Raw genomic sequence first — 25,266 nt, forward strand, 5'->3', positions numbered from 1 at the left:
TACTATATACGCTACAAAGTATACGTAGTATCGGGGTTGATACACCCTGTATAATTGGGCCAATGAATTCTCGATAATTTTCGCGCGATTATATTTTTATTCAGAGCTGTCAATTGCAACCAGCTAGAATGAATTGCCAAAACACAAAAGAATAAAGTCTCTTCGCGCAAAAAATATCGCAAGTGGAAAACCAGCTTAACACCGGGTATGCTATTCTCTTCTCCCCCCCTGGAAGATTCCGACCGAAGGGGCTTGGGTATGATTTATGAAATATGATAATTTTAGTAATAGAAACGCAAACACTTTCACAAGTGTCGTGCAAATGTAACTGGATCCAGTGGAGCATAACAGTTTTGCAAGTGATGCTACTCCAGCCATTATATTAATCTCATAAACACATTAAGGTGAACCATATACATGGCAAATTTATTTATACGTACCAAAAACACCCTAAAAATCACACTGTAAAATAGACAAGAATATCTATAATTATTAATGCAAATCTAAAATTTAGCCTACGGCCATCTACGTAGCTAGTGAATTGCAAGTCAGGAGAGCACAACCTCAAATACCAATTTGAAACGTTATTAATGCCATCATCGGCTTTGTACTCAGCCAAACCAAGTATTCATTTAAACACGTTAGCATATCGTTGAACCCATGCGGCTATATTGGTTGGTTGTTTTCCTGTGATAGCCGTGAAATCACTATCATTATCTCCCTTCTCGTATTCACCAGCATTTACTGCTTTCCAGTACTCAATCAAGCCATCAATTTGCTGCTCAGAAACAGCTCCCATCTGTAACCACGCTGCTTTGGCTTCCTCGTACGATTGCTGGGTGTACGTGATGTCTTTACCAAGGGCATCGCTGAACGCTTTCACGATGTCATGGAACGTGTGTCTGTCGCTTACCATACTGTATTCCTCGTGTGCGTTCCTTTTAGAAGCAGTGGCCATAAGGGTTGCTGCGGCTAAACCTAGGTCATCCATACAAACGGTGGGAAAACGTTTGCTTGGGTCTATACTGTCATAGATCGCTGAGAATTTCTGTATGGTATCTTTGAAGCCAAAAAAGTTGTCCATGAACCAGGGTAAGCGAAGGATTGTATAGTTTGGACCAAGATTGGTTATGATATTCTCAATCTCCCGCATTTGTCTAGTAAGTGCCAAGTTAGGTTTACCAAACGCTCCTATGGTGAGAATATGCTTCACTCGTGCATCTCTTGCAGCCTCGGCTGTTATACGTGTCAACTCCACGCGATCAGGAGCTCCTGGAACAACAATAAACAATACGTCGACTCCTTGAAAGATTTCAACGAGCTCATCGCGTTTCCCCATCTCAGCTCGCACGACCGTAACTGAAAGAAGGGAATCCAAGTCGGACGCTTTCTCGGGATTTCGTACACCAGCTCGAATGTCAAGAGACCCTCCGTGGTTTGCAGAGAGGGCCTTCACCGTGGCTTTACCGACATTACCACTAGCGCCGATCACAAATACTGTACGCACCGACATATTCACCAAGGAAAGTCTCCAGAACTATTGCCGCAGGTGTTGCGTTGTGTTGCTAGTTATTTACAATGCTAAAATGCTCATGTTCACTGCTACTTAAAGAGATAAGCAGGAACTACAGTAATATAAGCATTTGATTAATTGAACGTCACCAGTATACTGACGTCATTATGACGTATGTAGCACAGCCTTGCCTAGCTCTGTCATGCAAGCACACCATGACAGTGCAACAATAAATTGTACTGGGGTCTAATTCAAGCTTTCCTTTGTGCTTCATGTTACGGCATTCAAATAATGACACAGCGTTTATTGTTTAATTTATCATTTATTATACTGGTCTTGACCCATTTTACACGGTACCAGTCAAATTTGCGTGACTCATTACTGGCATGAATTTGTGCAAAATGAAATATTTTGGGGTGTAACGCCAGGTTTTGTTTGTGTTTAATATTATATGCATTTGCTAAATTGGCACAGGACTCGTCGCTTGATCATGATTGTTTTGAGTACCGGTCTGATTTCTGAACCCTTCCACCCGGCAAAAGACAGCTAATGAATTTGTGATTTTGGTTGTGTCATTATGATGCTTGCTCAACTAGTATCTGTATTTATTTTTTGCATCTTTATCCATAATAAGGGTCGATTTTAAGTTCTCTTTAATAGGATGCCGCACAGACGTCATAAAACATCTTACTGTAATATGGATAGCTTGCCATCACGCAATGCCGAAGTTGTTTCGTCAAACCAAATGCATTCCTCCATCCCTATTGTTTTCTTGCTATCTCGATCATCGTGAATGCATATATTTAATAATTGGTTTGGGTGACATTTATCATGGAGGTTACATACTAGCAAATAGAAGTTTAACATGCGTGTGGTGATTAAGGCCGGAGAGGGTTCTAGACTGCTGTGGGAGGCCGGTACCAAACGGAGGAATAGAATTTTGAGTAATTATATAATTTCTATGCAGAAACTCTTTCGTTTTCCAGTCAATGAGTACGATGATGGTGAACGTCACGTGAACGTCAAAAGGACGTGAAAATGACGAATACCAGTAGCATCCCTGGCATATCCATATTGTGTCATATATTGACGCAGCACGCCATTTACTCCGTATTTTCACGTCCTCTTTGACGTTCACGGCACCCCACAGACATTGCTGGATACGGCGCAGGATGCGTAGCACATTGCGCTCCGACTAGCCTGAACACACAAAACAGACCTACGTTACTATTAATGTTAAGTGTGTGTTCAGGGCTACTACTCTCCGACAGACGACTAATCTCGGTTTGTGTAAGACATTGTTATTAGCCGATCGGCCATTTTTAGTACAAAAACATTAATAGTAAAATTTGAAATCAAGATTCATTAGTTCATGACGTTTCAATAATAGTACCAATCAGGGCGAAGTAAAACACCTTGCTTTGCGGTGTTTTACCTGCCAATCAACCCATCAACTCAACCATGGGAACGAGGATGCGTTTGGTCGGGCCAAGCTGAAACGTCATGTAAAATATAGCGAAAGGGGGGAATGGCGCACTGCGCTAAAAAATCTCGCTAAAGGGCTTCGTTCTTGTGACTTGTTTTAAGCACAATTAGATCATTATGCCCCGTTTTACAGTAGCTAGAAGACGTCCATATGCTGCAGGCGTTGTTGCTGCGTTTGGCTTGGTATGGTTAACATGCAAGGATCAATTTTATCACAGTAACTCGTACAGCAATTTGTTGTGGCACTACCTGGTGCCAAGTTTCCTCAAATCTAGCAGTAGTCCTAGCCTACCGTGGAAGAATTCTAGAGATCCTCAGACATCTCGAAAGCTACCTCACGTGGAGATAAGGAGAAACGAGAAGTTTATTCCTGTGAATTCTGGTGTTGTTTCTCACTATGAAAGCAACAATTTGCCATCCAATGATCCCATGGAGGATAGAAATGGAGAGTACCGTGTTTCAGATGGTTTAATTTTTGGTGTCTTTGATGGGCACAGCGGCTGGCAATGTGCTGAAGAAGTCATGAACAGATTACCATATTATACTGCGCTTTCACTTCAATCTGAAAATGTGCTTGACAAAACGTTTTCTAGGGTGAACCATTTAGACAAAAATCTAGCGTCAAGTAAAAATGTGAAGGACATCCTTGGGCCAAAGGCACACATATTTCTAGAAACGGTGAACTCTGTCAATCAAACTGTTGAACAGCAGTTGAAAAATGCATATACCTTACTCGATGAGGATATTGTCTATGAAGCGTTGCCTGAGGTTAACGGTTATGACAATGAGAAAATTATGAAGGGTTTATCTGGTGCTTGTGCTTTAACAGCTTACATTCACAATAATGATTTGTATGTTTCTAATTCAGGTAAGATATGCTGTAGAAGAAAGTAAAAGGGAACTTTTATAGCTCTGGTGTAATATAAGAATGTGCTGTGCATCAGGGCAAAACTTCACATACAGTACTGCATGTAATACCTTAGTGAACTGACCGGGATAGATTCTATGTGGCTTATGCCAACCATTTTTAATGTGACAATGCCTTGCTTCTTAGTCCAATGTGCTAGATATTTTATTTGTCTAGTGCAGTGCTTCTAGAGAAATGCATTATTGCACTCTGTGTTAGCATGCACCCTGTGAGTGTCAGCAATGTATGTAAATTGATTTTTTCCTATACAAAATAAAAGCATGAAATGTAAATTTTTACACACAATTTCACTACTAGTTTGGATTTGGAGGAACTGCTAAGAAGGCAAAGGTCAATTAAATATAAAAAAGTTAAATACAGAATATAGTATATGTATATGACAGTTTAACGAGAAAAAAAGGTTCTTTAATGTATTTTATTCATATGATATATAGTAAATGTTAAATGTCTTATTGCCAGGAGATTGCCGTGCAGTTCTTGGGTCCAGGTCCCCTGATGGAAAATGGCTTGCAACTTCTTTGTCACTTGATCAAAATGCACAAAATAATGAAGAGGTTGAACGTATACGAATGGAGCATCCTGGAGAGGAATTAATCATTTGGAATGGCCGCTTGCTTGGGCATCTCATGCCGTTCAGGGCCTTTGGTGATGTCATATTTAAATGGAGTGCCCAGATGCATAAGGAATTTTTAAACAAAGTTTATGGCAGGGTTGTGATTCCTCCACAAGTGTATCGTACCCCACCGTACCTTACTGCTGAACCTGTCGTGGCACACCACACTTTAGAAAGTAAAGACAAGTTTCTAGTGATTGCTAGTGATGGTTTATGGGATATGATGAGTAGTGATGATGCTGTACAATATGTTGGCAATGTTTTGGACAGTGGCAATGTTTCAGGATATGACCAGGATGGAAGTGTGGTGCGATTCAATGCTGCTAGTCAGTTGATACAACAAGCATTAGGTGGAGATGATGAAGTTAAGGTGGCCAAATTACTTAATGCTCCAAAGCATGTTAGAAGAGCGGTAAGAGATGATATCACTGTCACTGTTGTATATTTTAAAAATCTTTAACTAGGAAATATTGTAATGTTGACTTGTTAACATTTCCAACGGGCTGTGTACCCACAGATGCCTATGTACCTACAAATTTGAACATTATTAGTTGGTAGCCAGCCTACATCATTGCTTCCTGTGTGACCCAGGACAGAAACCTGAATGTTTACAAGCCAACTTATGTAGCGCAAATGCAATAGTGATTATCATAACCATTTGAAATGGCTGTTGAATAGTGCTTACTGATAACCCTATTCTATTCATTAACCAATGTTTAAATAGTTGTTTTAAATGTTTTTGAGTTAAGCAATTTTTGCTTATATGATTAGTTTTTTTGGTCACAATTCTAAAAAGCACAATGTTGTCGATACCGTGTAGTCTGATTGCCGAGTTCACATTACTTACCTTCTACACCAATTATTGGGAAATAGTCGTTAAAACCGAGATCTTTTTTTTTACTCTGCTTTCTTGTCACGAAAAATAACTTTATTTTTAAGAAAGGGCACTTTTTCTCTTTGCTAAAAAGTGTAAGTAAAAGTTTCGCAGCCTCTAGCTGTAAAGAAGTTGACACTAATATAAGTTGTAATGTTCTATAGCTTGCAACTATTTCACTTATATCCAGAGTAGGCAAACATATAGAAAATAGCCAGCCTACGATCTTTTCAATGTTATAAAAATATAAAACGTGGTACCCTATAGCTTCCTCGTCCCAATAGAAAAGCAGTGTAGAAGGACAAGAGTTTTTTAGTTTTGCACTGTGGTATCGCTGGTATGGGGTAACTAGTAAAAATATCCATGGGTTCATTTTTGTGACTAATTAATGTCATTTTTCCAATACTGGCTCTCATATTTCGCAATTATTGGCGATAGCTATTGTAGGCGGCGATCGCTCGCGAAATAAATGCTTTGTCACTTCCTTTGTAACCGACAATACATTATACATCGCTCCAATATCGGTGACAAAAACTAGGGCTAATGAATGGCGGGAACTGAAAACAACTTTTTACGGTCTTTAGCCTTTGGCTATTAACTTAATTTAATCGAATGTCAATTTATCATTCTACAATTATACTAGAACATACAATACATTTCTATATAACTGGTTCGCTTCCCCAGCAGACTGTGTGCATCCAATTAAAACGATACATATATTAGCTATTTAACTCTATCATGTCAGAACGCGCTTGCAAACTTATAGTTGTTTCAAAACAGGGATTATCTTTATACTTCAGGGTGTGAAGATGTCGCACCTAAGGTCCTGATTGAATCGACTTTAGAATTTGTTGGATGGCTTCTAAACACGGAATACAATTGCAAGTTAAACACTGTGAAGTCAGTTAAAAATATCGCTGAATGATAGCATTAAAAACTAACGTCTTAGCTTTCACGATCCGGCATTATTTAAAATTGTTACGATAAGTGGAAGTCTTTATAATTATGTACTTGTTAAAACATTGCAGTCCAGATTATGACCGCGCAGCGATGCATTCTGAGGCAAAATATTCTGATTCTTCATTTGTGCATGTATGTACAACTCAATCTAAAATCGGTCTGTACGTCGTTTTGAATGATGCAATGCTGCAGGAACTTTGTGCATCTGACATGGCAGACATGCTAGAAAACACTAGGATGTCTTCAGTCGTGTACAGGCTAAATTAAGGAATTATCTATAAGTAAGATAGATTTAACATTCTGTTCCTCAATTTTGCGACCTCAGGTTTTGTATGTAGCTTTAAAGAATTGCCATGTTTTGAGAGTTTTCGTGCCAGTCTTGTCAAACATGTCAACGCTGGAGTCTTCAAGACTTGTTGGCAAGAGATACTCGGGGTAGTACACAGTCAACGAGCGTTCAGGATGCAGTTTCAGACCCAAAACATCGGCCCAGATGAAGGAATGAAGACTGACTATCACCAAATCGAGACTCATGCCCTTGCCAAGGACAAAATTGATCAGACCACGCACGGACAAATCTCTACCCGTGTCGAAAACAAGGCGATTGTCATCATTGCCAAGGCTGTTCACCTCACCGCTGTAAATAATACGTACATGCGTGAAGCCAACTTTGGTAAACTTCTTTAGGTATTTGTCGATGGATCTTATCGCACAATCACTATCGGGAAAAGTGCCATAAAACATTTTTCTCGATTGCCTGAAGAAAGTTCTGATACTGTCACGATCTTTTTTCCATATTTTCCTGGTGTATCGTCCCGACGTGGATCCGATGAATAGTGTCGGCAGACGAGTTTTCTCCGGGGAAACAGGTCCCTCTTCCTGCGGAAGGATATCTCGCTTTGGTACCCTCTGTGTAAGGCTACTACTTATCGGGGCTTGAGCTGTAGAAGGACGATCCATATTTTTTCTCTTCACTGTGTACAAAGATGATGAGTTTGTATCCTGGAAACGGATCCAGCTGTTTTCACCTGCCTCCGAAGGTCTCTGCATAATATCACAGTGAAACATAAACATTTTAGCAGGTTGTTTGAAGACGAACAAGAATGATATAAGCCCCATGCAGATAGGTTCATTGTGTATATATCAAGGCCATACTTACAAATAACAGACAAACGGTCGTTTAATTTGCGAAAGGAAGCCTTCCCTAGTGTTTCGTGGGATTCTGGCAGGTGTTTTTCCCAGCAATCTGCGAAAAAACGGCAATGTCAAAGCTATTACGAGATTATCGAAAGTCATTTCAGAGCTCCGATTTTAAACTTCCTGCTCCTAAACTTCCTGCTTGTTGTCTGGAATCTAATTTTGGAAAATTATATGAAGTGGTATAGCGGTACGGAAGAAAACTAATCGTAAGAGAGCGGAAAGTACCTCGTTCAATATGTAACGAACGAGCTAACACAAATTCGCAAACATCAGTGATATCTAATGTGCCTTGTATGTTTTAATCATACCTATTCTAGATTAACACGTAGTCAAGTAGTCACGAAGTGCGCAGCCCAATTTCAGCTAGGCGCATGCGCGGGTAAATGTGAAGAAAACATACAAGTTTTCAGTTCAGTATTTCTTGTGGCGCTGATAATACGAACTCGTGATAATACGAAATCATTTGATGATGACAAGGCTTGCACAATTTTTATTCAGATAATACAGTTTGACCAAGTTAAGGAATTACAATAATATATAAATTGGGTATTACATCATCACACTAGTACTGCGGACTAACATGTAGCGTTAATGTGTAATCCTATGTTATCATGTATAGCTATGGTAAATTCAATGACATTAATGCTATTTGGTAGATCAGGGGGTGAGTAGTTTAGCTTCCTAAGGCCCACACACACCGGACGCGATTCGTCAACGCAACGCGAACTTTCAGTTTTCTAAGCAAGTAATTTCAAATCTGGAAGGATTTTTGAGAGCTATGGGCTCCAGACATGCCAAAATGTGCTATCCTTCAGTAATTATCAAGAATATCATAACATGAACAAGCTTGGTTGCTTTTAAAAACTCAAAAATTCGTGAAAATCGCGCAAATATTCTATATAGAAAACCGTACGAGGAGTTCAAATACCAAATCAGGCAAATGAGAAAAATCAGCCTAAACATTCCACTTCGGTTTAGTTTTGTGAGCATGTTTTGTTTTTCATTGCATATGTGTCTTTCATTTTGTCAAAACACAAATTTACACAAGGAAAACAAAAGGACGAGCAAAACAGTGTCTGTTCTGTTCACTACATTTAAATTAACGATTGAGTACATAAAACATGTTTAATGAGTTATGTGAAAAAAGACCTCATTACATTAAAATTTAGCTATGTCTGTGTGTATCAGCATCTGCACGTGTTGATGGTAGTACACACTAAAATCGATTAAAATTTTGTATACTTCTATTTTTTCTTGGACGGAGCAAGGTTTCCCAGTTTACAAATAATTCCCAACATCACTTCGTCAGCACCCCCACCGATTGAAAGAAGTCGCAAGTCCCGGAATAATCGACCTATTAATGTTTCAGAACTGTAACCCATGCCACCCCAATACTGTAAACACGAGTCAGTCACTTCTCTTGCTAAACGTCCCGCCTTCAACTTTGCCATGCTTGCCATAAGATTCACGTCTTCTCCTCGTACAAATTGATCTAGAATAAACCGAAGATAGAATTAAATGATGATATTTGAGGGATTTTAACCTCCAATTAATGAAATGTTGAAAGCCGGCCTCGGCTGCAACGCTAGACAGGTTTTTTACCTCCTGATGTATGCTATTGAATACATTTAACAGATTAGTAAAAGTGCTTCGCAAAATTTATACAACTGTGAAAGCTTGTGTAGATAATTACTTAAAAACATGCGCTAGGAAGAGAAAATCGCCCGTGTAGCCGCGGCTTAAAACCCATGACCAACATATCATCGTAATGGACGGCTGAAAACGGATAAAATCTATATAAGATCCTGAGGCCCTGCGAATCACTCGTCTTTTATAAATGAAGACAGATCATGAGGAACGCAAAGCCGGACTTTGGGCCTTGAACCTGTAGGATGCATATCAATTGTCATTGTGAGATATTAACAAATAAGGCGGCCGACATCATCAGTACGTACCAACAGTCCTGTAAGTCAATGACCTGAGCAGTTCCACTTCTGTTGCCAACTCTCCTAATCTAAATTGAATGTACTGGTTGTGTAATAATGATTTGCCAAACGCTTCACGTTGCCTGCAGTATTCTGCTGTCTCTTCGATCGCTCTTTCCATTGTAAGTAGCACTAGTTAAAAAATGTTATAAAAAAAAGAATTAAACGATCGTAGCATCCACGGTGAAGGCGAAGGTCGTAGGGTTTTCACTTTGAGCATTTACTATGGCTTTTGAGCGACTAATGCCAGCCATCTTTGGAACTGTAAAAACTGTTTCTGTCTTAATCGTCAACCAGGGGATTTGATTGTCATATGTACACGAGAAAAATAAACTGGGCAAGAACCTGCGGCAGAAGAATTGCTTCTTTGTTTGAGATAAAGAGAAAGAACTGCTGCTGGAAATATTCAGTTTATTCCAGGATTAAGAGGAAGATCACAGGTGTACACTTAACTAGATTGCATGACTGGAAAATAATCAGTCTGAGGAAGGTCAATTGGTTTTTTTGGTAAAATGTATATCTGTGACCTTTTTGTTGCCAATATATGGTGTGGAGGTGACTTTGATCCGAAATCAGCGTTTTCATTATGGTTTAATTTCCTGGCATTTACCTGATGCAGCACCAAAAACTCTCTCATCAACAAATTGCAACATTTGATAGGTAAATCCCATGCCTTCATCACCAATCAGAAATTTCTGAGGTATGCGGACATCTTCAAAGAAAAACTGTGCTGTGTCGGAAGAATTCATTCCGATCTTTCTAATATCTTTGGCAACTGTTATACCAGGCATGTTTAAGGGTAAAACAAATAAACTCTTATTTTCGTGTATGGCACCCTCACTGGTGTTTGCCAAAAGACACATCCAGTCGGCTTGAATGCCATTGGTTATCCACATTTTCCCACCATTTATGATGTAATCCCCTGGGAAATAATAAAAAATAAATATATGAGAAGAATTAACTTGCAGTTGATTTGTGAATAAAACAGAAATTGGTGTATTAGCTTGTTCTAATGACAGTCAAGTAGAATCAATGTTCACAAAATAGCATTGTTAATATGAAGCAGTAAAGAATTTGGGGGTTCTCGATTGTAATTTTTAAAAGGCATTATTTACTCTTTTGATAGAATTACACAATAAACACATTGTTCTGAAATGTTTCCTCTTCAGGTCAGGGCACTACTTTTGGCTAGAATATAGTGTAAACTCTATCCATAATGTAATAAAACATTATAAAACATTATACAATATAATTATACAGATTGTGTCAGAACTGTTTGGAAGGCATTTTAACCCTGTATCCTTTCTCCTGGAGTATTATAATGTATATTTTAATGCACCCATAAAAGGAGCTGTGGCCTAGGTCTTGTTACTTGTAGAGAACCACACTGCTGGCACTACCTTCTTTCTTTACAGCAGTGGTTTTGATATTGGCAACATCAGAACCAGCACCAGGCTCACTAACTCCAAGACACCCAACAAAATCTCCAGCAATAGAGGGGGCAAGAAATTCCCGTTTTAGTTCATCACTACCAAATCTTGTGAGTGCAGGTGTACACATGTCACTTTGAACACCAATTGCCATTGGAATACCACCACAGTTGACATTTCCTAAAAGATATGGATCAAATGAGTAAAATCTGAATCAAATATTGATTCAGATTTTAATTGTCTTAGTAAAACAAAGAATTCATTTCAATTTACAACTAAAGGCATCAGTGCATGAGATTTATAAGCTTTTCATCTTCATTATATGCTCCATTATCATTTACAGAGTTGAAAATATTCACAATTTTGACTCAATATACTTGCAACCCCTATGAATGATTTCCTCTGTATAACAAGAAGCTATATTCCTCTAAGAGGGATTGAAAAACATGAGGGGAGTCATTGGCTCTTTAATTGATTTTTCTTTCTGAGGTGTTCTAATCTACACATTAATTCTGTTGAGATAAAGATATAGATATATGTTTGATGGAAATGTAGATATGTATAGGTAAAACACACACCCAATTCTTCAGCCATAGCCAGGGTAAATGTAAAATCAAGTGCCATGCCACCATACTCTGTTGGTTTGTTTAATCCCAGAAAACCAGCATTTCCAAGTTTCTTGAAAACCTCATGAGCTGGAAATCTACACGCTGCCTCCCATTCGTCCACGTAAGGGTTTATATCTTTCTCAATGATTTTATTTAGCGAACGTCGTAGTTCAACGTGTTCGTCCGTGAAGATATTTTCTCTCGTGATGTTATCTGATGAGCTGGATGCAAAAAAAGCTTCCAGGTTTTTTGAAATTCCAACCTTCATACGTTTTGACGTTGTATTCAGCCATTTCAAGGACCGTATACCATTTACCATTCGGTGCATAGTTAGAACTATTTAAAACAATTTATAAGCAGTAAGTGAGATATTTAAGGCATGTACAAAGTCCAAAAATGTTGTCCTTCCAAAAAGAAAACAAACGTTACCAGTTCGCATTAGAAATTAGCAGTCTGGGTACTAATTTGCAAACCATGGAATCATCGCAGGATCACGGGGAACGAGATTGTCATTGGTTGTCATCAGGTGTAGAGGACATTGGGGTCAATGGGGTATGAGGTTTCGCTGTGCTGAAATGTAAGGTTGTATGTACATTTCTCAAAAATGTTAAACTTATGATTCATTCTTGGAATGAAGGTATGGTGATAAACGAAACTTTATTACCTGGAATCTTGCAGCACGTGCTGAATCGTGATGTAACGGAATTAAATTTGTGCTCAGAACGGTGAACGTTCATTCTGAGAATTTGTGGAATTAATATACCCTGCCATGGGGAATCCCCTACTATACAGATAATGCATCGCATATTACCAATTTCTTAGAATAGCAAATAAGACGGTAGCAATTCTGATTTAAAACAATTTCAGTATACATCAATGTGCATACAGCAAGCTTTTTTATGAGGAAAATGATTTGCTTGACTGAGCATTCGTTTGTTTGCCCATGTTTCAATATCACTGATTATTACTGGTTCTCTTTGTGTCAATAGCAACATGGCGCTTAGTAAAGCCCACTGATCTGTGGTAAAGCCTTGTTTTCAAACCGGAACTGTTACCCCGATGGAACAGTTGGGCTTTTCCAAGAACGCGGTTCAATATCAAGTCATTTATTTCCGGTTTACTTGGAAATCGTTGTTAATTCTTTTTACATCCGGTCAGAATATTTTGCGGGCTTTATATATTTCTAATATAGTGATAATTTAAAAACAAAGACAACGAAATGCAAATCTCAAATTTAGTCCTACCTTAAATAAATAGACAACGCTAGCTTGAGTAGGCTGTACGCTTTACTGACTTTATGACACTGACAGCATAGTTCATCATTTTTTGTGTCCACGAGAGTTGGAAATAAAAAGAAAACAAAAGCGAAATAACAAGTTGTTTAATTAGAAATAAAGGAGATTTAAATCACGTTTGACACGAATTGAAACAACAACTAAAACAAACAAGCAAGATAATACAGATATCGATATATTCACGCTACGGGGAAAAACCGGAAGCTGCACACACCTGCTTCTTCCCAGAATGGCAAAATAATTAGATGCGTGTGCGTGTTCGATTTCCCTTAAAAAATATGATAACAAAATCTGGTTTGCTAGGTTCGTGCGAAGTGTTCTTCGAAGAAGGTCGGCTCTAAAATTCAATAGTAAAAACAAGATGACTTTGTGGGAGCAACTTCAGTCGCTGCAAGGAGAAGACCAGGCCAAAATTGGTGAACTTCTCGGGAAGTATGCCGTTGAGCTCGAGGTTCAATCCCATTTGGCTGCCTGGCTCGAGCACCAGCCCTGGTAAGATATTTGAATTCCTTTGGGGACAAAATGTTGTATAATGGAATAAATTAGTATTCCTTTTAGTATTCCTTTGGGAATTAGGATTGTATATCAGTCAATTAGAATGATGTTGGAAGAGAATTACATTATTTAATTATACATTTACAACTAAAGATGTACATACTATTAACACTTCACGTGGGATTTACGTGTTTAATCCGGCATATCGGAGTAATTTCTTGGCTCTTATGTCTTCCTGGTATTGTTCGAAATCACCTAACCTTCACATCGTTTATATAGCATATTATTTTCTTGGGAATCATCGATGATCGATGATTATCCGAACGTTCATTTACTATTCTGCCACGTCGATTTGAACTTACTGCTCGCCCACATGATATATGGCGAATATGTTCTCGTATGAAAAAATAGGTACTCTGTTCAGCTGAAGAATGGCTAAAATATGCTACGTTTGCTCAACTAAGAAACTGTAGGAATATAGGGATTTCATTGCTGCAAAAATAGGAGTTTTCCCTACAGGTTTCTTCTAAGAAATTATATACATGGTATAAAGAAGGATGGCTTTTCTTGGTATTTGTTGATTAACTGTTGATGATTCTAGGAATCAGCATGTGGGACTTCCTGATAGCAAAGGTGTAAAGCGTTTCTTGGAATAACAAAAATATGAAAAGGGCGAATCCATAAAAATAGAACAGAAAAGTATTTGAGAATGTGAACTTTATTGAATGTACTTTCACTATATATACTCATTCTGATTAATTATGTTCAAATGTCTCTAAACATTTTAACTTGCCAACTAGGGGCTAGAGAGCATGGAAGGGCCAAAAAAATCAAAATATTTTTGAGGATCGAGGGTAGCTATCTATCCATAAATCAGCCCCCTGCTCTTGAACATGCTCTGCAAGCTCTGTTATGAGATTTTTCTGCTCATCTTGATTTGAAATTTTGGAATGAACAATTTTTACAAAGAAAATAGCTTCATTTTCATATATTTTGTAATTACCAAGCAAATATCACCAGCTCCTTTTTCAATGGATGAAAAATTTTATTCGTTAATTGTCAAACAAGTTATTGTCATTCTATTTTTTAAGCTATAAGCTTTTGTTGGAATAAGCTAGAAATGATGAAACAATGTTTTCTTCACCCAACCAATGTGTCTTAGAGGGTGGATTGAGGTGTTAATAAGTATTTGAATCAAATTAGTATTTGAATTAGTAATTTGAATCTGTGATTTCTTTGAGGAAGTGTAGATCGAGTCTATACAGTGTCAGACAGCATCTAAGTATAGAAAGATCAGAAATGATGACAACTAATGTTCATGTTTTCCATGCAATCATTGCTAAAAAGCTCATTGAGTTTTCTTAATCCTATCTAATAAGCTAATTTTGCAGCCTTTGAGATCTCCAAAAACAAAGATATTTGCTCCCTGCAAGACAATACCACTTACATAAATTTATGCCATGTTCACCGCAGCCAAAGCGTAACAAGAATAGGTTATTGTTGATTGTGTGGTGCCTGATGCATAATGATTTGTCTTCTAGGGGTGAAGCTATTGATGGTAATGTGCCTGAACAAGAGCAAAAGGCACAAGAGCTTTTGCAGAATCTTGTGGAAGCTCTCAGACAGAAGGCTAAGCAGGTATTTCAGTTTCTTTCCATGCATATATCTCCTTTTCTTTCGCACCATTTCTTTGTTAAAGTGTTCAGGTAATTCCTTCCATGAACTCATGTATGTATGTACTTCATGTACTTGATGAGGTCAGGCACAAACCTATCTTTTTTATATATTTGTGTTGTGCTTTTAGGTCACAAATGTTGGAAGACCATTGGAGTCAATGATCTTAGTAAATAAACTAAATGAGATTGCTAATAATGTGGAGGTATAACATGTTGATACTGTATATATCTTGCATCAAATGAGCTACATTTTAACATTAAGACATTTTTCACACTTTCTGGAACAGAATTATTGTATGGACTGCAATCTAAACTGGTAGCTTTTCCATTTTTTAGATGAAATATCGCAATAACGTGACTGGTCTTGCTATGACAATAAATCAACTTTTGTTTGAAGAATCACAACTTCTTATGATGAGTCAGGTATAATAAGTGCTGTGGTGAGATCCCGCACTGTAGTCTGTTGTGTTTATGTGTAATTGTCCAGTGGCTTAATTTGTTGTTGTAAAATAGTGGAGGTAATTCCTTACTTAGGTAATGGGCTGTGCCACAGAGTAACATTTTCACTAGAAGCCCCTTTCTCCACATAGTACAATGCAATTTTTACGCATTAGAAACAGATTTATGTCGTGTGCATATAAATGTATGATTAGGTTCAACCTTTAAACACTGCATGCTTCCTGCAATCACTGCAAGTGTAATTGTTTGTTGTATAGGAGCAGTTGGTTGATGGCATGGATGGAACTGATGAAGCCCGACAATCAGAGTTCATTGCCACTGTGCTTACACAGAATTCCCAGGTGCGTTTCCATGAGATTTCGCAATTGAATAGGATGACACGAGAGAGTTAAATAATTGTGATGCAATATACTGGAAACAAGTAAAATAAACGTGACTTCTTCGAGCCAGCAATAGAGAGGATGATATATTTCTTTTATGAAGGTTAAACCTCATATTTGCGCGATATATAGCAAACGGTAGAATCGGTCTTCCGCGCAAGAAATTTCTCTCGATTTTTCTATCACTGAAATCCAAAGAAGCAATTTCAGTTTTTTTTAATTATAATGTGCTGAAACTTCAATTACAATGCATATCACCAAAAAAATGTGCACTCTCCCCTGATAAAGTAGCATTCGGTAACTTCACTTTTTCAACTTCTGCCAGTGGCAGTGGCTGTGTGGATGAACTTACTAAAGTCCGTAAGACCGTAACCATGCAGGGACGTAAGCTAAGCAAGTGTTACAAAATACCTCTTTATGATATCATAGTAATATATGTCTTATAGCTTGAATTGCCTATTTATATAGATAGCACTTTTCCTCTACTGTGATATAGCGTAAAATCTTACTCTAACGTTGTCGTATGAAGGTGCATGAAACCTAAATTAACTCCCTAATAGTAATATAAACGTTTCCTTAATCATTGGGTTTTTCTCGCAGGAAATGGAAAACGTTGTCAAAAATTTAGAACAGGAGAAAGAAAGTTACGTTATCCAATTTGAGGAGACACGAAACAAAATTGGTTAGAAAACATTTTGCTCATTCATAATCATTTAGTTTAACTTGGTATACTGCCGTCCCGGGTACGAGGATGATACAACCATGGCAATTAACTCACCCACGGTGTATTTAAAGCACCCGTGTATGAGCTAGTGATATCGTGGCATATCAATTAATGTGTTAATACGCCCAAGTATAGTATATATAATATATACAAGTATAGGAGTATATGAATTTTTTTTCAATGATGAAACGTTCTCTACTTGAGTAAAATATTTATTTTTCGAGCTTACGGCCACTGTATGCAGATGTAAAAATCATAATAAAAACCAACATTTCTATTTTTCTGTGCAATTAACAATACCATTCATTTTGTCGTTTTTTCTTTCTTTATAGTCTTACTGGAAGGGAAGTACCGGGAACTTCAAAATAGTACAATTGGAGAACCATCCAAGAAAGTATGTTATTGTCGTTGCATAGTGGCATGCATGCAAAGCGTATTGCTAACAAAATATTCTAGTTCTCCATTTGATATTGGCAACATTTTACATAAAAAAGGATGTTGGACGAAATTTCCGAGTAAAGAATTTCGGGTTTTGTTCTATTAATTTTCAACGTTATTCTCAAATATTAAGTGCATATCGTATACAGCATATATCACGGCAAACCATTTATACTATATTGGTCTAACAGGAGGAGAGTTTGCGGCAGTGCAAGGGGAATATGGAGAAAATGTGGGCCTCCATAAAACAACATGCAGAAGAGTTGCTTTCTCGGCGAAATGTAAGTACACATGCATGTATTAATATTTTTCATTTAATGCACCATGAACAGATAGTTAACATGAAAAATATATAAACGAGTTAGGCAGATATGAATGGGTACAGTTTTACGTCTGATTCTTGAGACAACGCCATTTTCCTCCATAATCTTTCCCTATCAGTATATGCAGTGGTTCGCGACAGCTCATTGTCAGTCATTGCGCATCCTGTCTGCTGGTTTTAATTGTTGGATTCGCTTTATCTATAAGTCAAAAACCCAATATATCAAAATTCAATAAGTCAAATATGTCCTTACAAGATCTCTGGTGCAGGCACATTTTCCCGTCTGTTTCACGTTTTCTGCCTTTTCGAAATTTAGGATGCCATAGAAAAGCTTAAGATACAACTTGAGCATTTTCAAGAGTATCAAAAAAGCGTTCTCAATGAGATTGGAAACTGGAGATTTCAACAAAAATTAGCTCATTGTGGTTATCCAGAACCAGGGACCCTGGATGAAGTAAAAAAACAGTATGTATATTCCACACAAGGAAAATTGCCTTTGTTGGAGTTCGTCTGCCTTGAAACTGAGCTTAATTCCAGTCTAAATGTTTTTTTTTATAGTTGCGAATCCCTAGCTGAGCTGGAATGGCGTGGTTATACGCATACAACCCAGGTAAAAATCTTCATTTTTCAAGGCGTGCCTGTATGAACTATTTGTCTCATCGAGTATTTACTTGTTCTCGACACTTTAGGAATGCCATTAAAAGCCATTTAATCTAATCCAACTGCCTTTAACTATCAAATGCCAGCATTCGACACCTCACTGTCCTCTCCTAAAACTGTTCCCTTGATAGTTTAGAGTATTTTGTTAGAAATGTAGCGGCAAAACTGCATTTTTCGTGCTAGGCAGATGTAAACAACTTCATGCTTACCTAAATGCAGAGTTCTTGAAACACTCTCAAATACCAGTAATCAGTCTGTACTAAAATATAACAGGACTTGTTTGGCTGTTTTAACCGTATAAAGGAAAGCGTGCTTATTTTATTCCGCTGCTGTGCACCATACAGAGTCATGGATCTCAGGAAGGGGAGTATAAAAAAATATTTTTCGTAATAGGTGGAGAATCTTTTCCTGCAAGTTTTGCAGAACAATCCTATGGAGCTGAATCGCATGACAGAGCTGAAAAATGCATACAAAAACCTGTTGACACAGCTTATTCAAGGGTATGCAAGACTTTCTTTGGAATTGTTCATACCGTCAGGTAGAGGACGGCAAGGGGGAGAGTACACGCAGAATATCGTTGTATACATGTTGTATAGTAGTAGTTACATACACTTATGTATAAGACCACCACATGATACGGCAATTTCCTAGTCACTATATATGAACGCCTCTGTGGTTTCCTTGCCCTGTTTCTACGTTGGTATTCAACGACCTTTTTTTTGCATTTAGCGCGTTTGTCATTGAAAAACAGCCCCCCCAGGTTTTGAAAACGCAAACGAAATTCACCTCAACTGTCAGGTTGGTATACTTCATATTAATTGCTGAAGGTCACTGATTTCATACTATCTCGTGTACTGACAATTTCCTGAGATAAACCCCAAAATAAACTGTTGCTAACTTAATTGCTTGTGTCGTATATGGAAACTTGCAATACATGTATTGGGGTATAGAAGTACTAAAGCAAAACTATAAGCAAATATCTTTGTAGACATCTCATTGGTAGCAAACTGAATATGCAGATGAGTAAGCCGGAAGTGACTGCCACAATCATAACGTAAGTGTTGTTGTTTTTAACACGTATGTATTGAGATATTATGTAAACACGATTGTTGGTGTTGTTGACCACTGTAAAAATTGTATTTGAAAACATGCAGCAGAACAGTCGTCTGAAATATATCATTTTTTGCAAACTAGTTAAATTGCTTAGGAAATATGTCCCAGGAAAAACCTACTAACGCATTCTTTGAAGCGATTTGGGAGTTTCTTTTTCTTTTTCTCCGTTTTTTATAATTATACTCTCTTATAGTTGTTTGTTTCGTTACACTAGGGAGAGGCAAGCAGAGGAGTTGCATCGGACTGGTACATGGTATGTGCTTCATGTTTCACTCGTTGGATATATAGTAAATAGTTCGTAGACAGTAGGATAGTATTTTTCTTTAAATATTTTTTTATTGTGTGAATAGTTAACGAGATAAAATTGTGAAAAAAGTCAGGGTATAGTAGGCCCTATTAGGTTAATTGACATCGTGGAGAGTTAATGTATTCGTGGAAACTTATCGTATTCTTTTGGTACAGGAAATCTCAGGGCCAGGATGAAATTTTGAACAACAAAAAGGTAACTTCACCGTTAGTTGTTACAGTTGCTTATAAGCATAGATGTTATTATAACATATATGTTATTGTAATCCTCCGTGGCAACTGACTGACATAATGACGTTTTTAAGGTGATGGAATATATTCAAGAGAAGGATTCCGTCGTTGCCGAATTTAAAAACATGGTGAGTACGGAAATTACTTTCACCTATTATCTATCATCTTCTATAGCTATAGGTACTTTACTGTTAAATTTCCATTTATGTTTAGTCTTTGAAGAAAGTTAATCGGCAGGGCAAGAAAAACACAGAGGTATGTTTGAATACACGAACAATAGGCATCGCCAATGATAAGGTTTATAATAGAATCAGACTTTTGCTCCATGCAACGTCTAACCCTCTTTTCTTTTGCTCCATGCAACGTCTAACCCTCTTCCCTTAACCCTCTTCCCTTGACGTCATATGTTGATTATTTTTCTTGCACATTATAAATTTTAGTCAATTATTAGCTGTTCACTTTATGTTTGGGGTACCTTTCACACTTGTGTGAATTTTTTTGCGTCGAAATTCGATTGTAGTCTATATTGATTTTATAACAGCTATACACTTACTCTTTTCGGTAGAAAGTATACTTTTAACCGTATGCAAATGTCTTGTAAAACGATTTTTCATGCAGGGAAAATGCAACGTATACCAACGTAGAAATACGTTTGTTAAGCATTTATCCTATTTTTTTTCGTAGCGTGTCATGGATGAGAAATCCACGCTTGTTTTTCAAGCTCAACTGCATATAGGCGGTGAAAAGTTCCCAGTTATGGTAAGCTTTAATTGTGTATCTTCTTGGCCATATCGTTTTGGTCTGAAATTTTCACAAATTGCTATGGAAACAGTCCTGAAAAACGTTTGCTAGTTCTAGCATAGTTATCAAGTCATAAGATTTTTTTGCGTTTATTTAAAAATGTGTCTTTTGTAGCAACTGTCGTTACCAGTCTCCGTCATTGTCCACGGAAATCAACAGCCCGAGGCTGAAGGAACGATATTCTGGGATAATGCCTTCTCAGTGATTGTAAGATATTAATTTCCTTGTTTAAAGGACCCGAATTTATTATATAAATGACTTACAATTGGCGAAGCATTAACACAGTGAACGTATCCCGCTATTTGAAAGGAAAATTTGGATTACATTCATCATAACTTTCCAAAAATGTGTGCAATACTAGTTTAGAGAGATGATACACGACGCGTACGTTCGGTATCTTTTAGGAGCGCGTTCCCTTTGAAGTTTGTGAAGTCGTGACTTGGGCACAGTTTACAATGGCATTAAATATGCGATGGTCTTTGGCAAACGGTCATCCTTTGAATGATAATCATCTTGACTACCTTGCTTCGAAGTTATATGGAGGTCAGTGTTACCTTACAGTATGTGATACAGTTGTTGCTGGTTGGAAAACCTGGAGCGTGTGTAGTCTGAATTAACAGGAAGGGCGGCGTTAGCTGTCTCTTGATAGGTCGAGTTAATATTCCAAGCTTGCAATTAATTGAGTCAATCCTGTTTTGCAGAAAAACCTATGATGGAAGGTTACACTAACCATCAGTTGAAGAAGGAACATTTTAACAAGGTAATTTTAATATTGTATTGTGGAAGATACCGTAGCTTTGTTTTACCGCTTTTCAGGGATTCCGGGGCCCGTGCTTTATTTTTGTATTTTTCACTGCCCCGTTCTGTTTGTTTCAACGAATAAAAAACGAATCCCATTTTTTAGGATAATCTTCCAGACAGACAGTTCACATTCTGGGTCTGGTTCTATTCCGTTTTGGACCTTGTAAAGAAAAACTTTCAACAGGAATGGCAGGAGAGGTTTGGGATAGATTTCTTCAGTTCTTTAGTTTTACGTACCCTAAACAAACAAAATTTGATGATAGACATAACAATCATGTGTAACAATAATGCGTAGAATCTGTAAGTTGCATCTAAATTTTTCAGTGATTACAAAAAGTTTGTGTTTCTTGTAATGTTTGGGGAATACGCAAGGGCATATAGTGTACCATACTACGCCAAACCTGTTTGGCAATACATTGAGAACATCTGATTGCTGTTTTTCTTAGTCTTATCTTGGGATTTATTGCGAAAGACGAAGCCAGGGAAATTTTGCTTCAAAAACCTGTTGGAACATTTTTGCTGAGGTTCAGTGATGGAATTTTGGGTGGAATCTCAGTTGCATATGTTCTTGTGAATGAACAAGGTTCGTAAATCACTTATGGTTTTGGAAAATAACTTACTTATACTGTATCATACACGAGCATGCCTGTTATTATTACTTTGCTGTTTCATAATACATTTGGGCTGACTGTGCGGGCATGTATGAAAATTTCTTTTTTCATCGCAGGCAACTTGGATGTGTGGAATATTGAGCCATGGAGCTATAAAGATCTTGGAAGACGGAATCTTTCCGACAGGTATCGTATAAAATATGCATATATTAGATTTTCATAATTGTCTTCATAGTTCATGCATTTCAATTTCATAATGCTCTTGATACTGAAAGTTTGTGATATGCATTGAAAGTGAACATTCTACTGATAAGTTCCTCCTGGAGGAAACGTTTACTAGTTGAAGTCAATGACATCAATGTATGTGTTTTCTCTACTTGGACCTGCATGCATACGGTAAAGTTCTTTTTAAACATTGTTAATTTTTCTCAAACAGAATAAAAGATCTCGAAGAACTTCAGTATTTGTATCCGGACGTGCCCAAAGATGATGCCTTTGGAAAATTTTACTCCAAAATCGAAGGTAGGAGAGATACATCACGCTTAGAAGTGCGTTGTTTAGCATTCATGCATTGTCAAACTTTCGAATATCCTTTGCTTTTGCAGAAAGACCACACGACGGTCCGCTTGATTACGTGAAATCAAACTTGACATGCAACGTTTCAAGGTTTCATTTTTATTTTCATTTTGAATAGGAATGTCGCACTCGTGTTGCTCTACTGAACTGTAAAAAGTTGCGGCAACAAATATGGTGCTTCTTATAGGCAGACATTACCAATTGTATTTCAGCCTGTAACGATAAAATTAAATCACTCATTCCTCCTTTTCCATACCTTAGAAGTTTAAACTTTCATTTCGTTGATCAAGGCTTAAATTCTTTTATCAAAAATGCATCAAAATAACATCACAGATAGCTGTGTCGACTGAAAATAATGTTTTTCGTTATCGCGGGTATTTCGTATGAAGATTTTCCTGTAAGTTACATTGTGTATTCTATTTCAGAGCCAAACAAAATAGAGGTGGTATCGGTTCTCCGATGGGAATGCCCGGTAGTCCCGAGTCTTTTATGGACCCAAGTTCTCCTTTAGCAGTAAGTATTAATATTTTGTCTTATTCATTGATTTGTTTCACTTTAGTTGGCTAATATATATAATGGAATTTGATTATGATGTTTTTAAATTTCACTTTGCAATCTAATTCTTCGCAGTAATTTGCTTTTTTTTAAAATAGAGCGAAAGCTTCCTGTCTGATAGATTGGCAGAGAGCACTGAAAACCCATTAGAAACAATAGATTTGAATTCGATCGTGTTTCCAGACCTTTTAGACATCGAAGCGATCATGGATATAAACCTAGAACAGATCATGGAAAATTTGCAAGTGGCCAGCTAATATTTGTAAAACCTGAAGTACATGCCTCGGCCCTCCGTCATGGAGTCTTAAATCAAGAAAGTAATAATGGTATATATTCTCCCCAGGTGGGATTGCAATTGTAATCTGTTTTCCATAAAAGTATCTCAGGAACTCCAAGTAATGGAGATATAATCTTAGCAGTCTAATAATACCCACAGCAGAGGCATGCCTACTGCTAATGTGTAACATCATCGTACATATACTTGGTGTTAAGTCGATATATGCAGAATACATATACACTTTCCGTCATATTTATAACGAAGGTGCGTTGTGGTATTTCTACGGCATGTAAGAATCCGACGCGTAAAACGTTTCATCTGCATCTTTGTCTTTTAGAGAAAGCCCGAAAGATGTAATTCTTATAATTGCATTTTGATGTTATTTCAAATCGCAATTCCATGTATTTTCAGTAATTATAATTCATTTCAAGTAATTATAAAGCACGAGTCTAGGCTTCGCAAGTTTAAATTGTGAGAGTTTACAAAGAGAAATGATACCTTGTGTATAGGACTGTGTATATATAATATATAGTGACACCTTGTGTACTATATATTATATATGACACCTTGTGTATAGGACTGTGTTATATAATATATAGTTTCGTCATTAAATTATTTATTCTCTTTACCATATCTCAAAAGTTTAAACTTGCGTACATCGTTGTTCAAATTCTTTCATTCAAAATTTATCAAAGCAAAACCATAGATTGATCACAATGACATTCAGCCGCTTATAAAAAGGAATCCGATGCGACTGGGTTCACTTGTTACAATCCCGCCATGCGATGTGCTTCTGTTACTTAATCAATATTTTAAACAATGCAAGCTTGCCTGCTTTACCGGGTCCACTGGTATATATCTATGTTTTAGCTATAGCTGAATGAGCAAGAAAAAGTCTGACATTTTAGTTTGAATAAAGAACAAATGTTTTTGCTATTAGTTTTAAGATGAGCGATTGGTTTTATTGTAATAAAATAATAATTATGTTTATATTTTCATACATTCATTAGGCATGAATTAGTTGATTAAAATGTATAATCAAATGTGTTTCTCTGTTTGATATGTGCCTTCTCACAATTACGTCAGTATGGTCCTCACTAAACTAGGCCTATATATAGGGACCACTATATACGATGCCATGCATGTATCTCATGAGATACAGGAAGTCATTGAATTTCCAGGATTCTACACTCTAAATCTCCAAGTGTTGTACAAACACCAAAAAAGGTGTAAATTCCTGCCTCCCTGCAAACACCCAAAGAGGTGCAAATATACACCTTCTTAAAGGTCAATATACACTCAACCGGGTATATTTACACCAATTTTGGTGTAAATGCTCTTGCCTCTGTATGTACACCGAATAGTGTATAGTTACACTGTAAGGAGTATATTTACACTTTACAGTATCAATATACACCATGAGTGTATTTATACACCAAGTTGGGGGGAACACTATAAGTGTATATTTACCCCGAAAAGTGTATATTTATACTTTATGGGGTCAATATACACCATAAGGTGTATTTGATAACCACTGCATTCACTGATGTAATGATCGTTACATGATGAACAGACGTGAACTTCTATATTGAACAAACAATTTTATTAAAGATAAATAAATTATGTATTTGTTTAAAAACCTATGAGCACAATAAGCAGGAACATAATAAAGCATAAAAAATTACAAAATTGAATGGACAAATATGCCCTCTAACCTACTTATACATTTCTGTCATTTCTAGCAATGAAATTAAGTTATTAGTAGGCTTTGAAATATCACATAGGCAAAATTATACATTATTCTTATTCCTTATCAGTCCAAAATATTAAAACTATTTACTTAGTGCCCATATGAATGAATGAATAAATTCTAAATATTTACATGTAGAAATAGTTCAAAGTACTGCTAGGTTTGTGCATACCTTGCTCAAAAAAACAAGTATTTCAAGG

The 25,266-nt window shown here is 37.1% G+C and overlaps 4 protein-coding genes across 6 annotated transcripts; 2 read left to right on the forward strand and 2 right to left on the reverse strand.

Moving 5' to 3' along the window:
* Positions 1-415: 415 nt before the first annotated feature.
* LOC114538384 (NAD(P)H azoreductase-like) lies at positions 416-1,616 on the reverse strand. The gene has a single exon (XM_028559563.1). It carries the CDS (start codon positions 1,511-1,513, stop codon positions 629-631), a length of 885 nt encoding a protein of 294 aa, XP_028415364.1. The 5' UTR covers positions 1,514-1,616; the 3' UTR covers positions 416-628.
* Positions 1,617-3,041: 1,425 nt separating this feature from the next.
* Positions 3,042-5,610, forward strand: LOC114538383 (pyruvate dehydrogenase [acetyl-transferring]-phosphatase 1, mitochondrial-like). The gene is made up of 2 exons (XM_028559562.1): positions 3,042-3,866; positions 4,386-5,610. The coding sequence occupies exons 1-2, from the start codon at positions 3,116-3,118 to the stop codon at positions 4,997-4,999; spliced, it is 1,365 nt and encodes a 454-aa protein (XP_028415363.1). The 5' UTR covers positions 3,042-3,115; the 3' UTR covers positions 5,000-5,610.
* Positions 5,611-8,027: 2,417 nt separating this feature from the next.
* LOC114538380 (probable acyl-CoA dehydrogenase 6) lies at positions 8,028-12,171 on the reverse strand. The gene is made up of 6 exons (XM_028559561.1): positions 12,026-12,171; positions 11,567-11,932; positions 10,959-11,168; positions 10,169-10,480; positions 9,529-9,690; positions 8,028-9,065 (listed from the first exon to the last, which is right to left on the reverse strand). Exons 1-6 carry the CDS (start codon positions 12,033-12,035, stop codon positions 8,818-8,820), a joined length of 1,308 nt encoding a protein of 435 aa, XP_028415362.1. The 5' UTR covers positions 12,036-12,171; the 3' UTR covers positions 8,028-8,817.
* A 949-nt stretch (positions 12,172-13,120) lies between these two features.
* On the forward strand, positions 13,121-24,359 carry LOC114538373 (signal transducer and activator of transcription 5A-like). 3 transcript variants are annotated; one of them, XM_028559551.1, is made up of 28 exons: positions 13,121-13,383; positions 14,928-15,024; positions 15,191-15,265; positions 15,399-15,485; positions 15,779-15,862; positions 16,502-16,583; positions 16,958-17,019; positions 17,255-17,344; positions 17,702-17,850; positions 17,944-17,995; positions 18,439-18,545; positions 18,775-18,843; positions 19,034-19,099; positions 19,373-19,411; positions 19,621-19,660; positions 19,770-19,823; positions 19,909-19,950; positions 20,380-20,454; positions 20,611-20,703; positions 20,901-21,039; positions 21,198-21,256; positions 21,401-21,495; positions 21,744-21,880; positions 22,025-22,094; positions 22,345-22,430; positions 22,514-22,574; positions 22,910-22,997; positions 23,223-23,313. In XM_028559551.1, the coding sequence occupies exons 1-28, from the start codon at positions 13,253-13,255 to the stop codon at positions 23,229-23,231; spliced, it is 2,238 nt and encodes a 745-aa protein (XP_028415352.1). In that variant the 5' UTR covers positions 13,121-13,252; the 3' UTR covers positions 23,232-23,313. The 3 variants fall into 3 exon arrangements, with proteins under 3 accessions (XP_028415352.1, XP_028415351.1, XP_028415353.1); XM_028559550.1 differs by having other exon boundaries at positions 13,122-13,383; positions 23,138-24,359; XM_028559552.1 differs by having other exon boundaries at positions 13,122-13,383; positions 23,115-23,231.
* The last annotated feature ends 907 nt before the right edge of the window (positions 24,360-25,266 follow it).

Source organism: Dendronephthya gigantea, unplaced genomic scaffold (genome assembly GCF_004324835.1).
Source record: "Dendronephthya gigantea isolate DGI-Jeju-01 unplaced genomic scaffold, DenGig_1.0 000181F, whole genome shotgun sequence".
Classification (NCBI taxonomy): domain Eukaryota; kingdom Metazoa; phylum Cnidaria; class Anthozoa; order Malacalcyonacea; family Nephtheidae; genus Dendronephthya; species Dendronephthya gigantea.

Bases quoted from the DNA above. Each gene is read 5' to 3' on its own strand.
- LOC114538384 (XM_028559563.1), bottom strand. From the start codon at position 1,513: ATGTCGGTGCGTACAGTATTTGTGATCGGCGCTAGTGGTAATGTCGGT.
- LOC114538383 (XM_028559562.1), top strand. From the start codon at position 3,116: ATGCCCCGTTTTACAGTAGCTAGAAGACGTCCATATGCTGCAGGCGTT. The intron at 3,867-4,385 runs GTAAGATATGCT...TCTTATTGCCAG, and splicing joins TTTGTATGTTTCTAATTCAG to GAGATTGCCGTGCAGTTCTT.
- LOC114538380 (XM_028559561.1), bottom strand. The intron at 11,169-11,566 runs GTGTGTGTTTTA...CATATCTTTTAG, and splicing joins GGCTATGGCTGAAGAATTGG to GAAATGTCAACTGTGGTGGT. The intron at 9,066-9,528 runs GTACGTACTGAT...GGTTTATTCTAG, and splicing joins ATTGACTTACAGGACTGTTG to ATCAATTTGTACGAGGAGAA.
- LOC114538373 (XM_028559550.1), top strand. From the start codon at position 13,253: ATGACTTTGTGGGAGCAACTTCAGTCGCTGCAAGGAGAAGACCAGGCC. The intron at 20,704-20,900 runs GTAAGATATTAA...GGTATCTTTTAG, and splicing joins ATAATGCCTTCTCAGTGATT to GAGCGCGTTCCCTTTGAAGT. The intron at 21,881-22,024 runs GTTCGTAAATCA...TTTTCATCGCAG, and splicing joins TGTTCTTGTGAATGAACAAG to GCAACTTGGATGTGTGGAAT.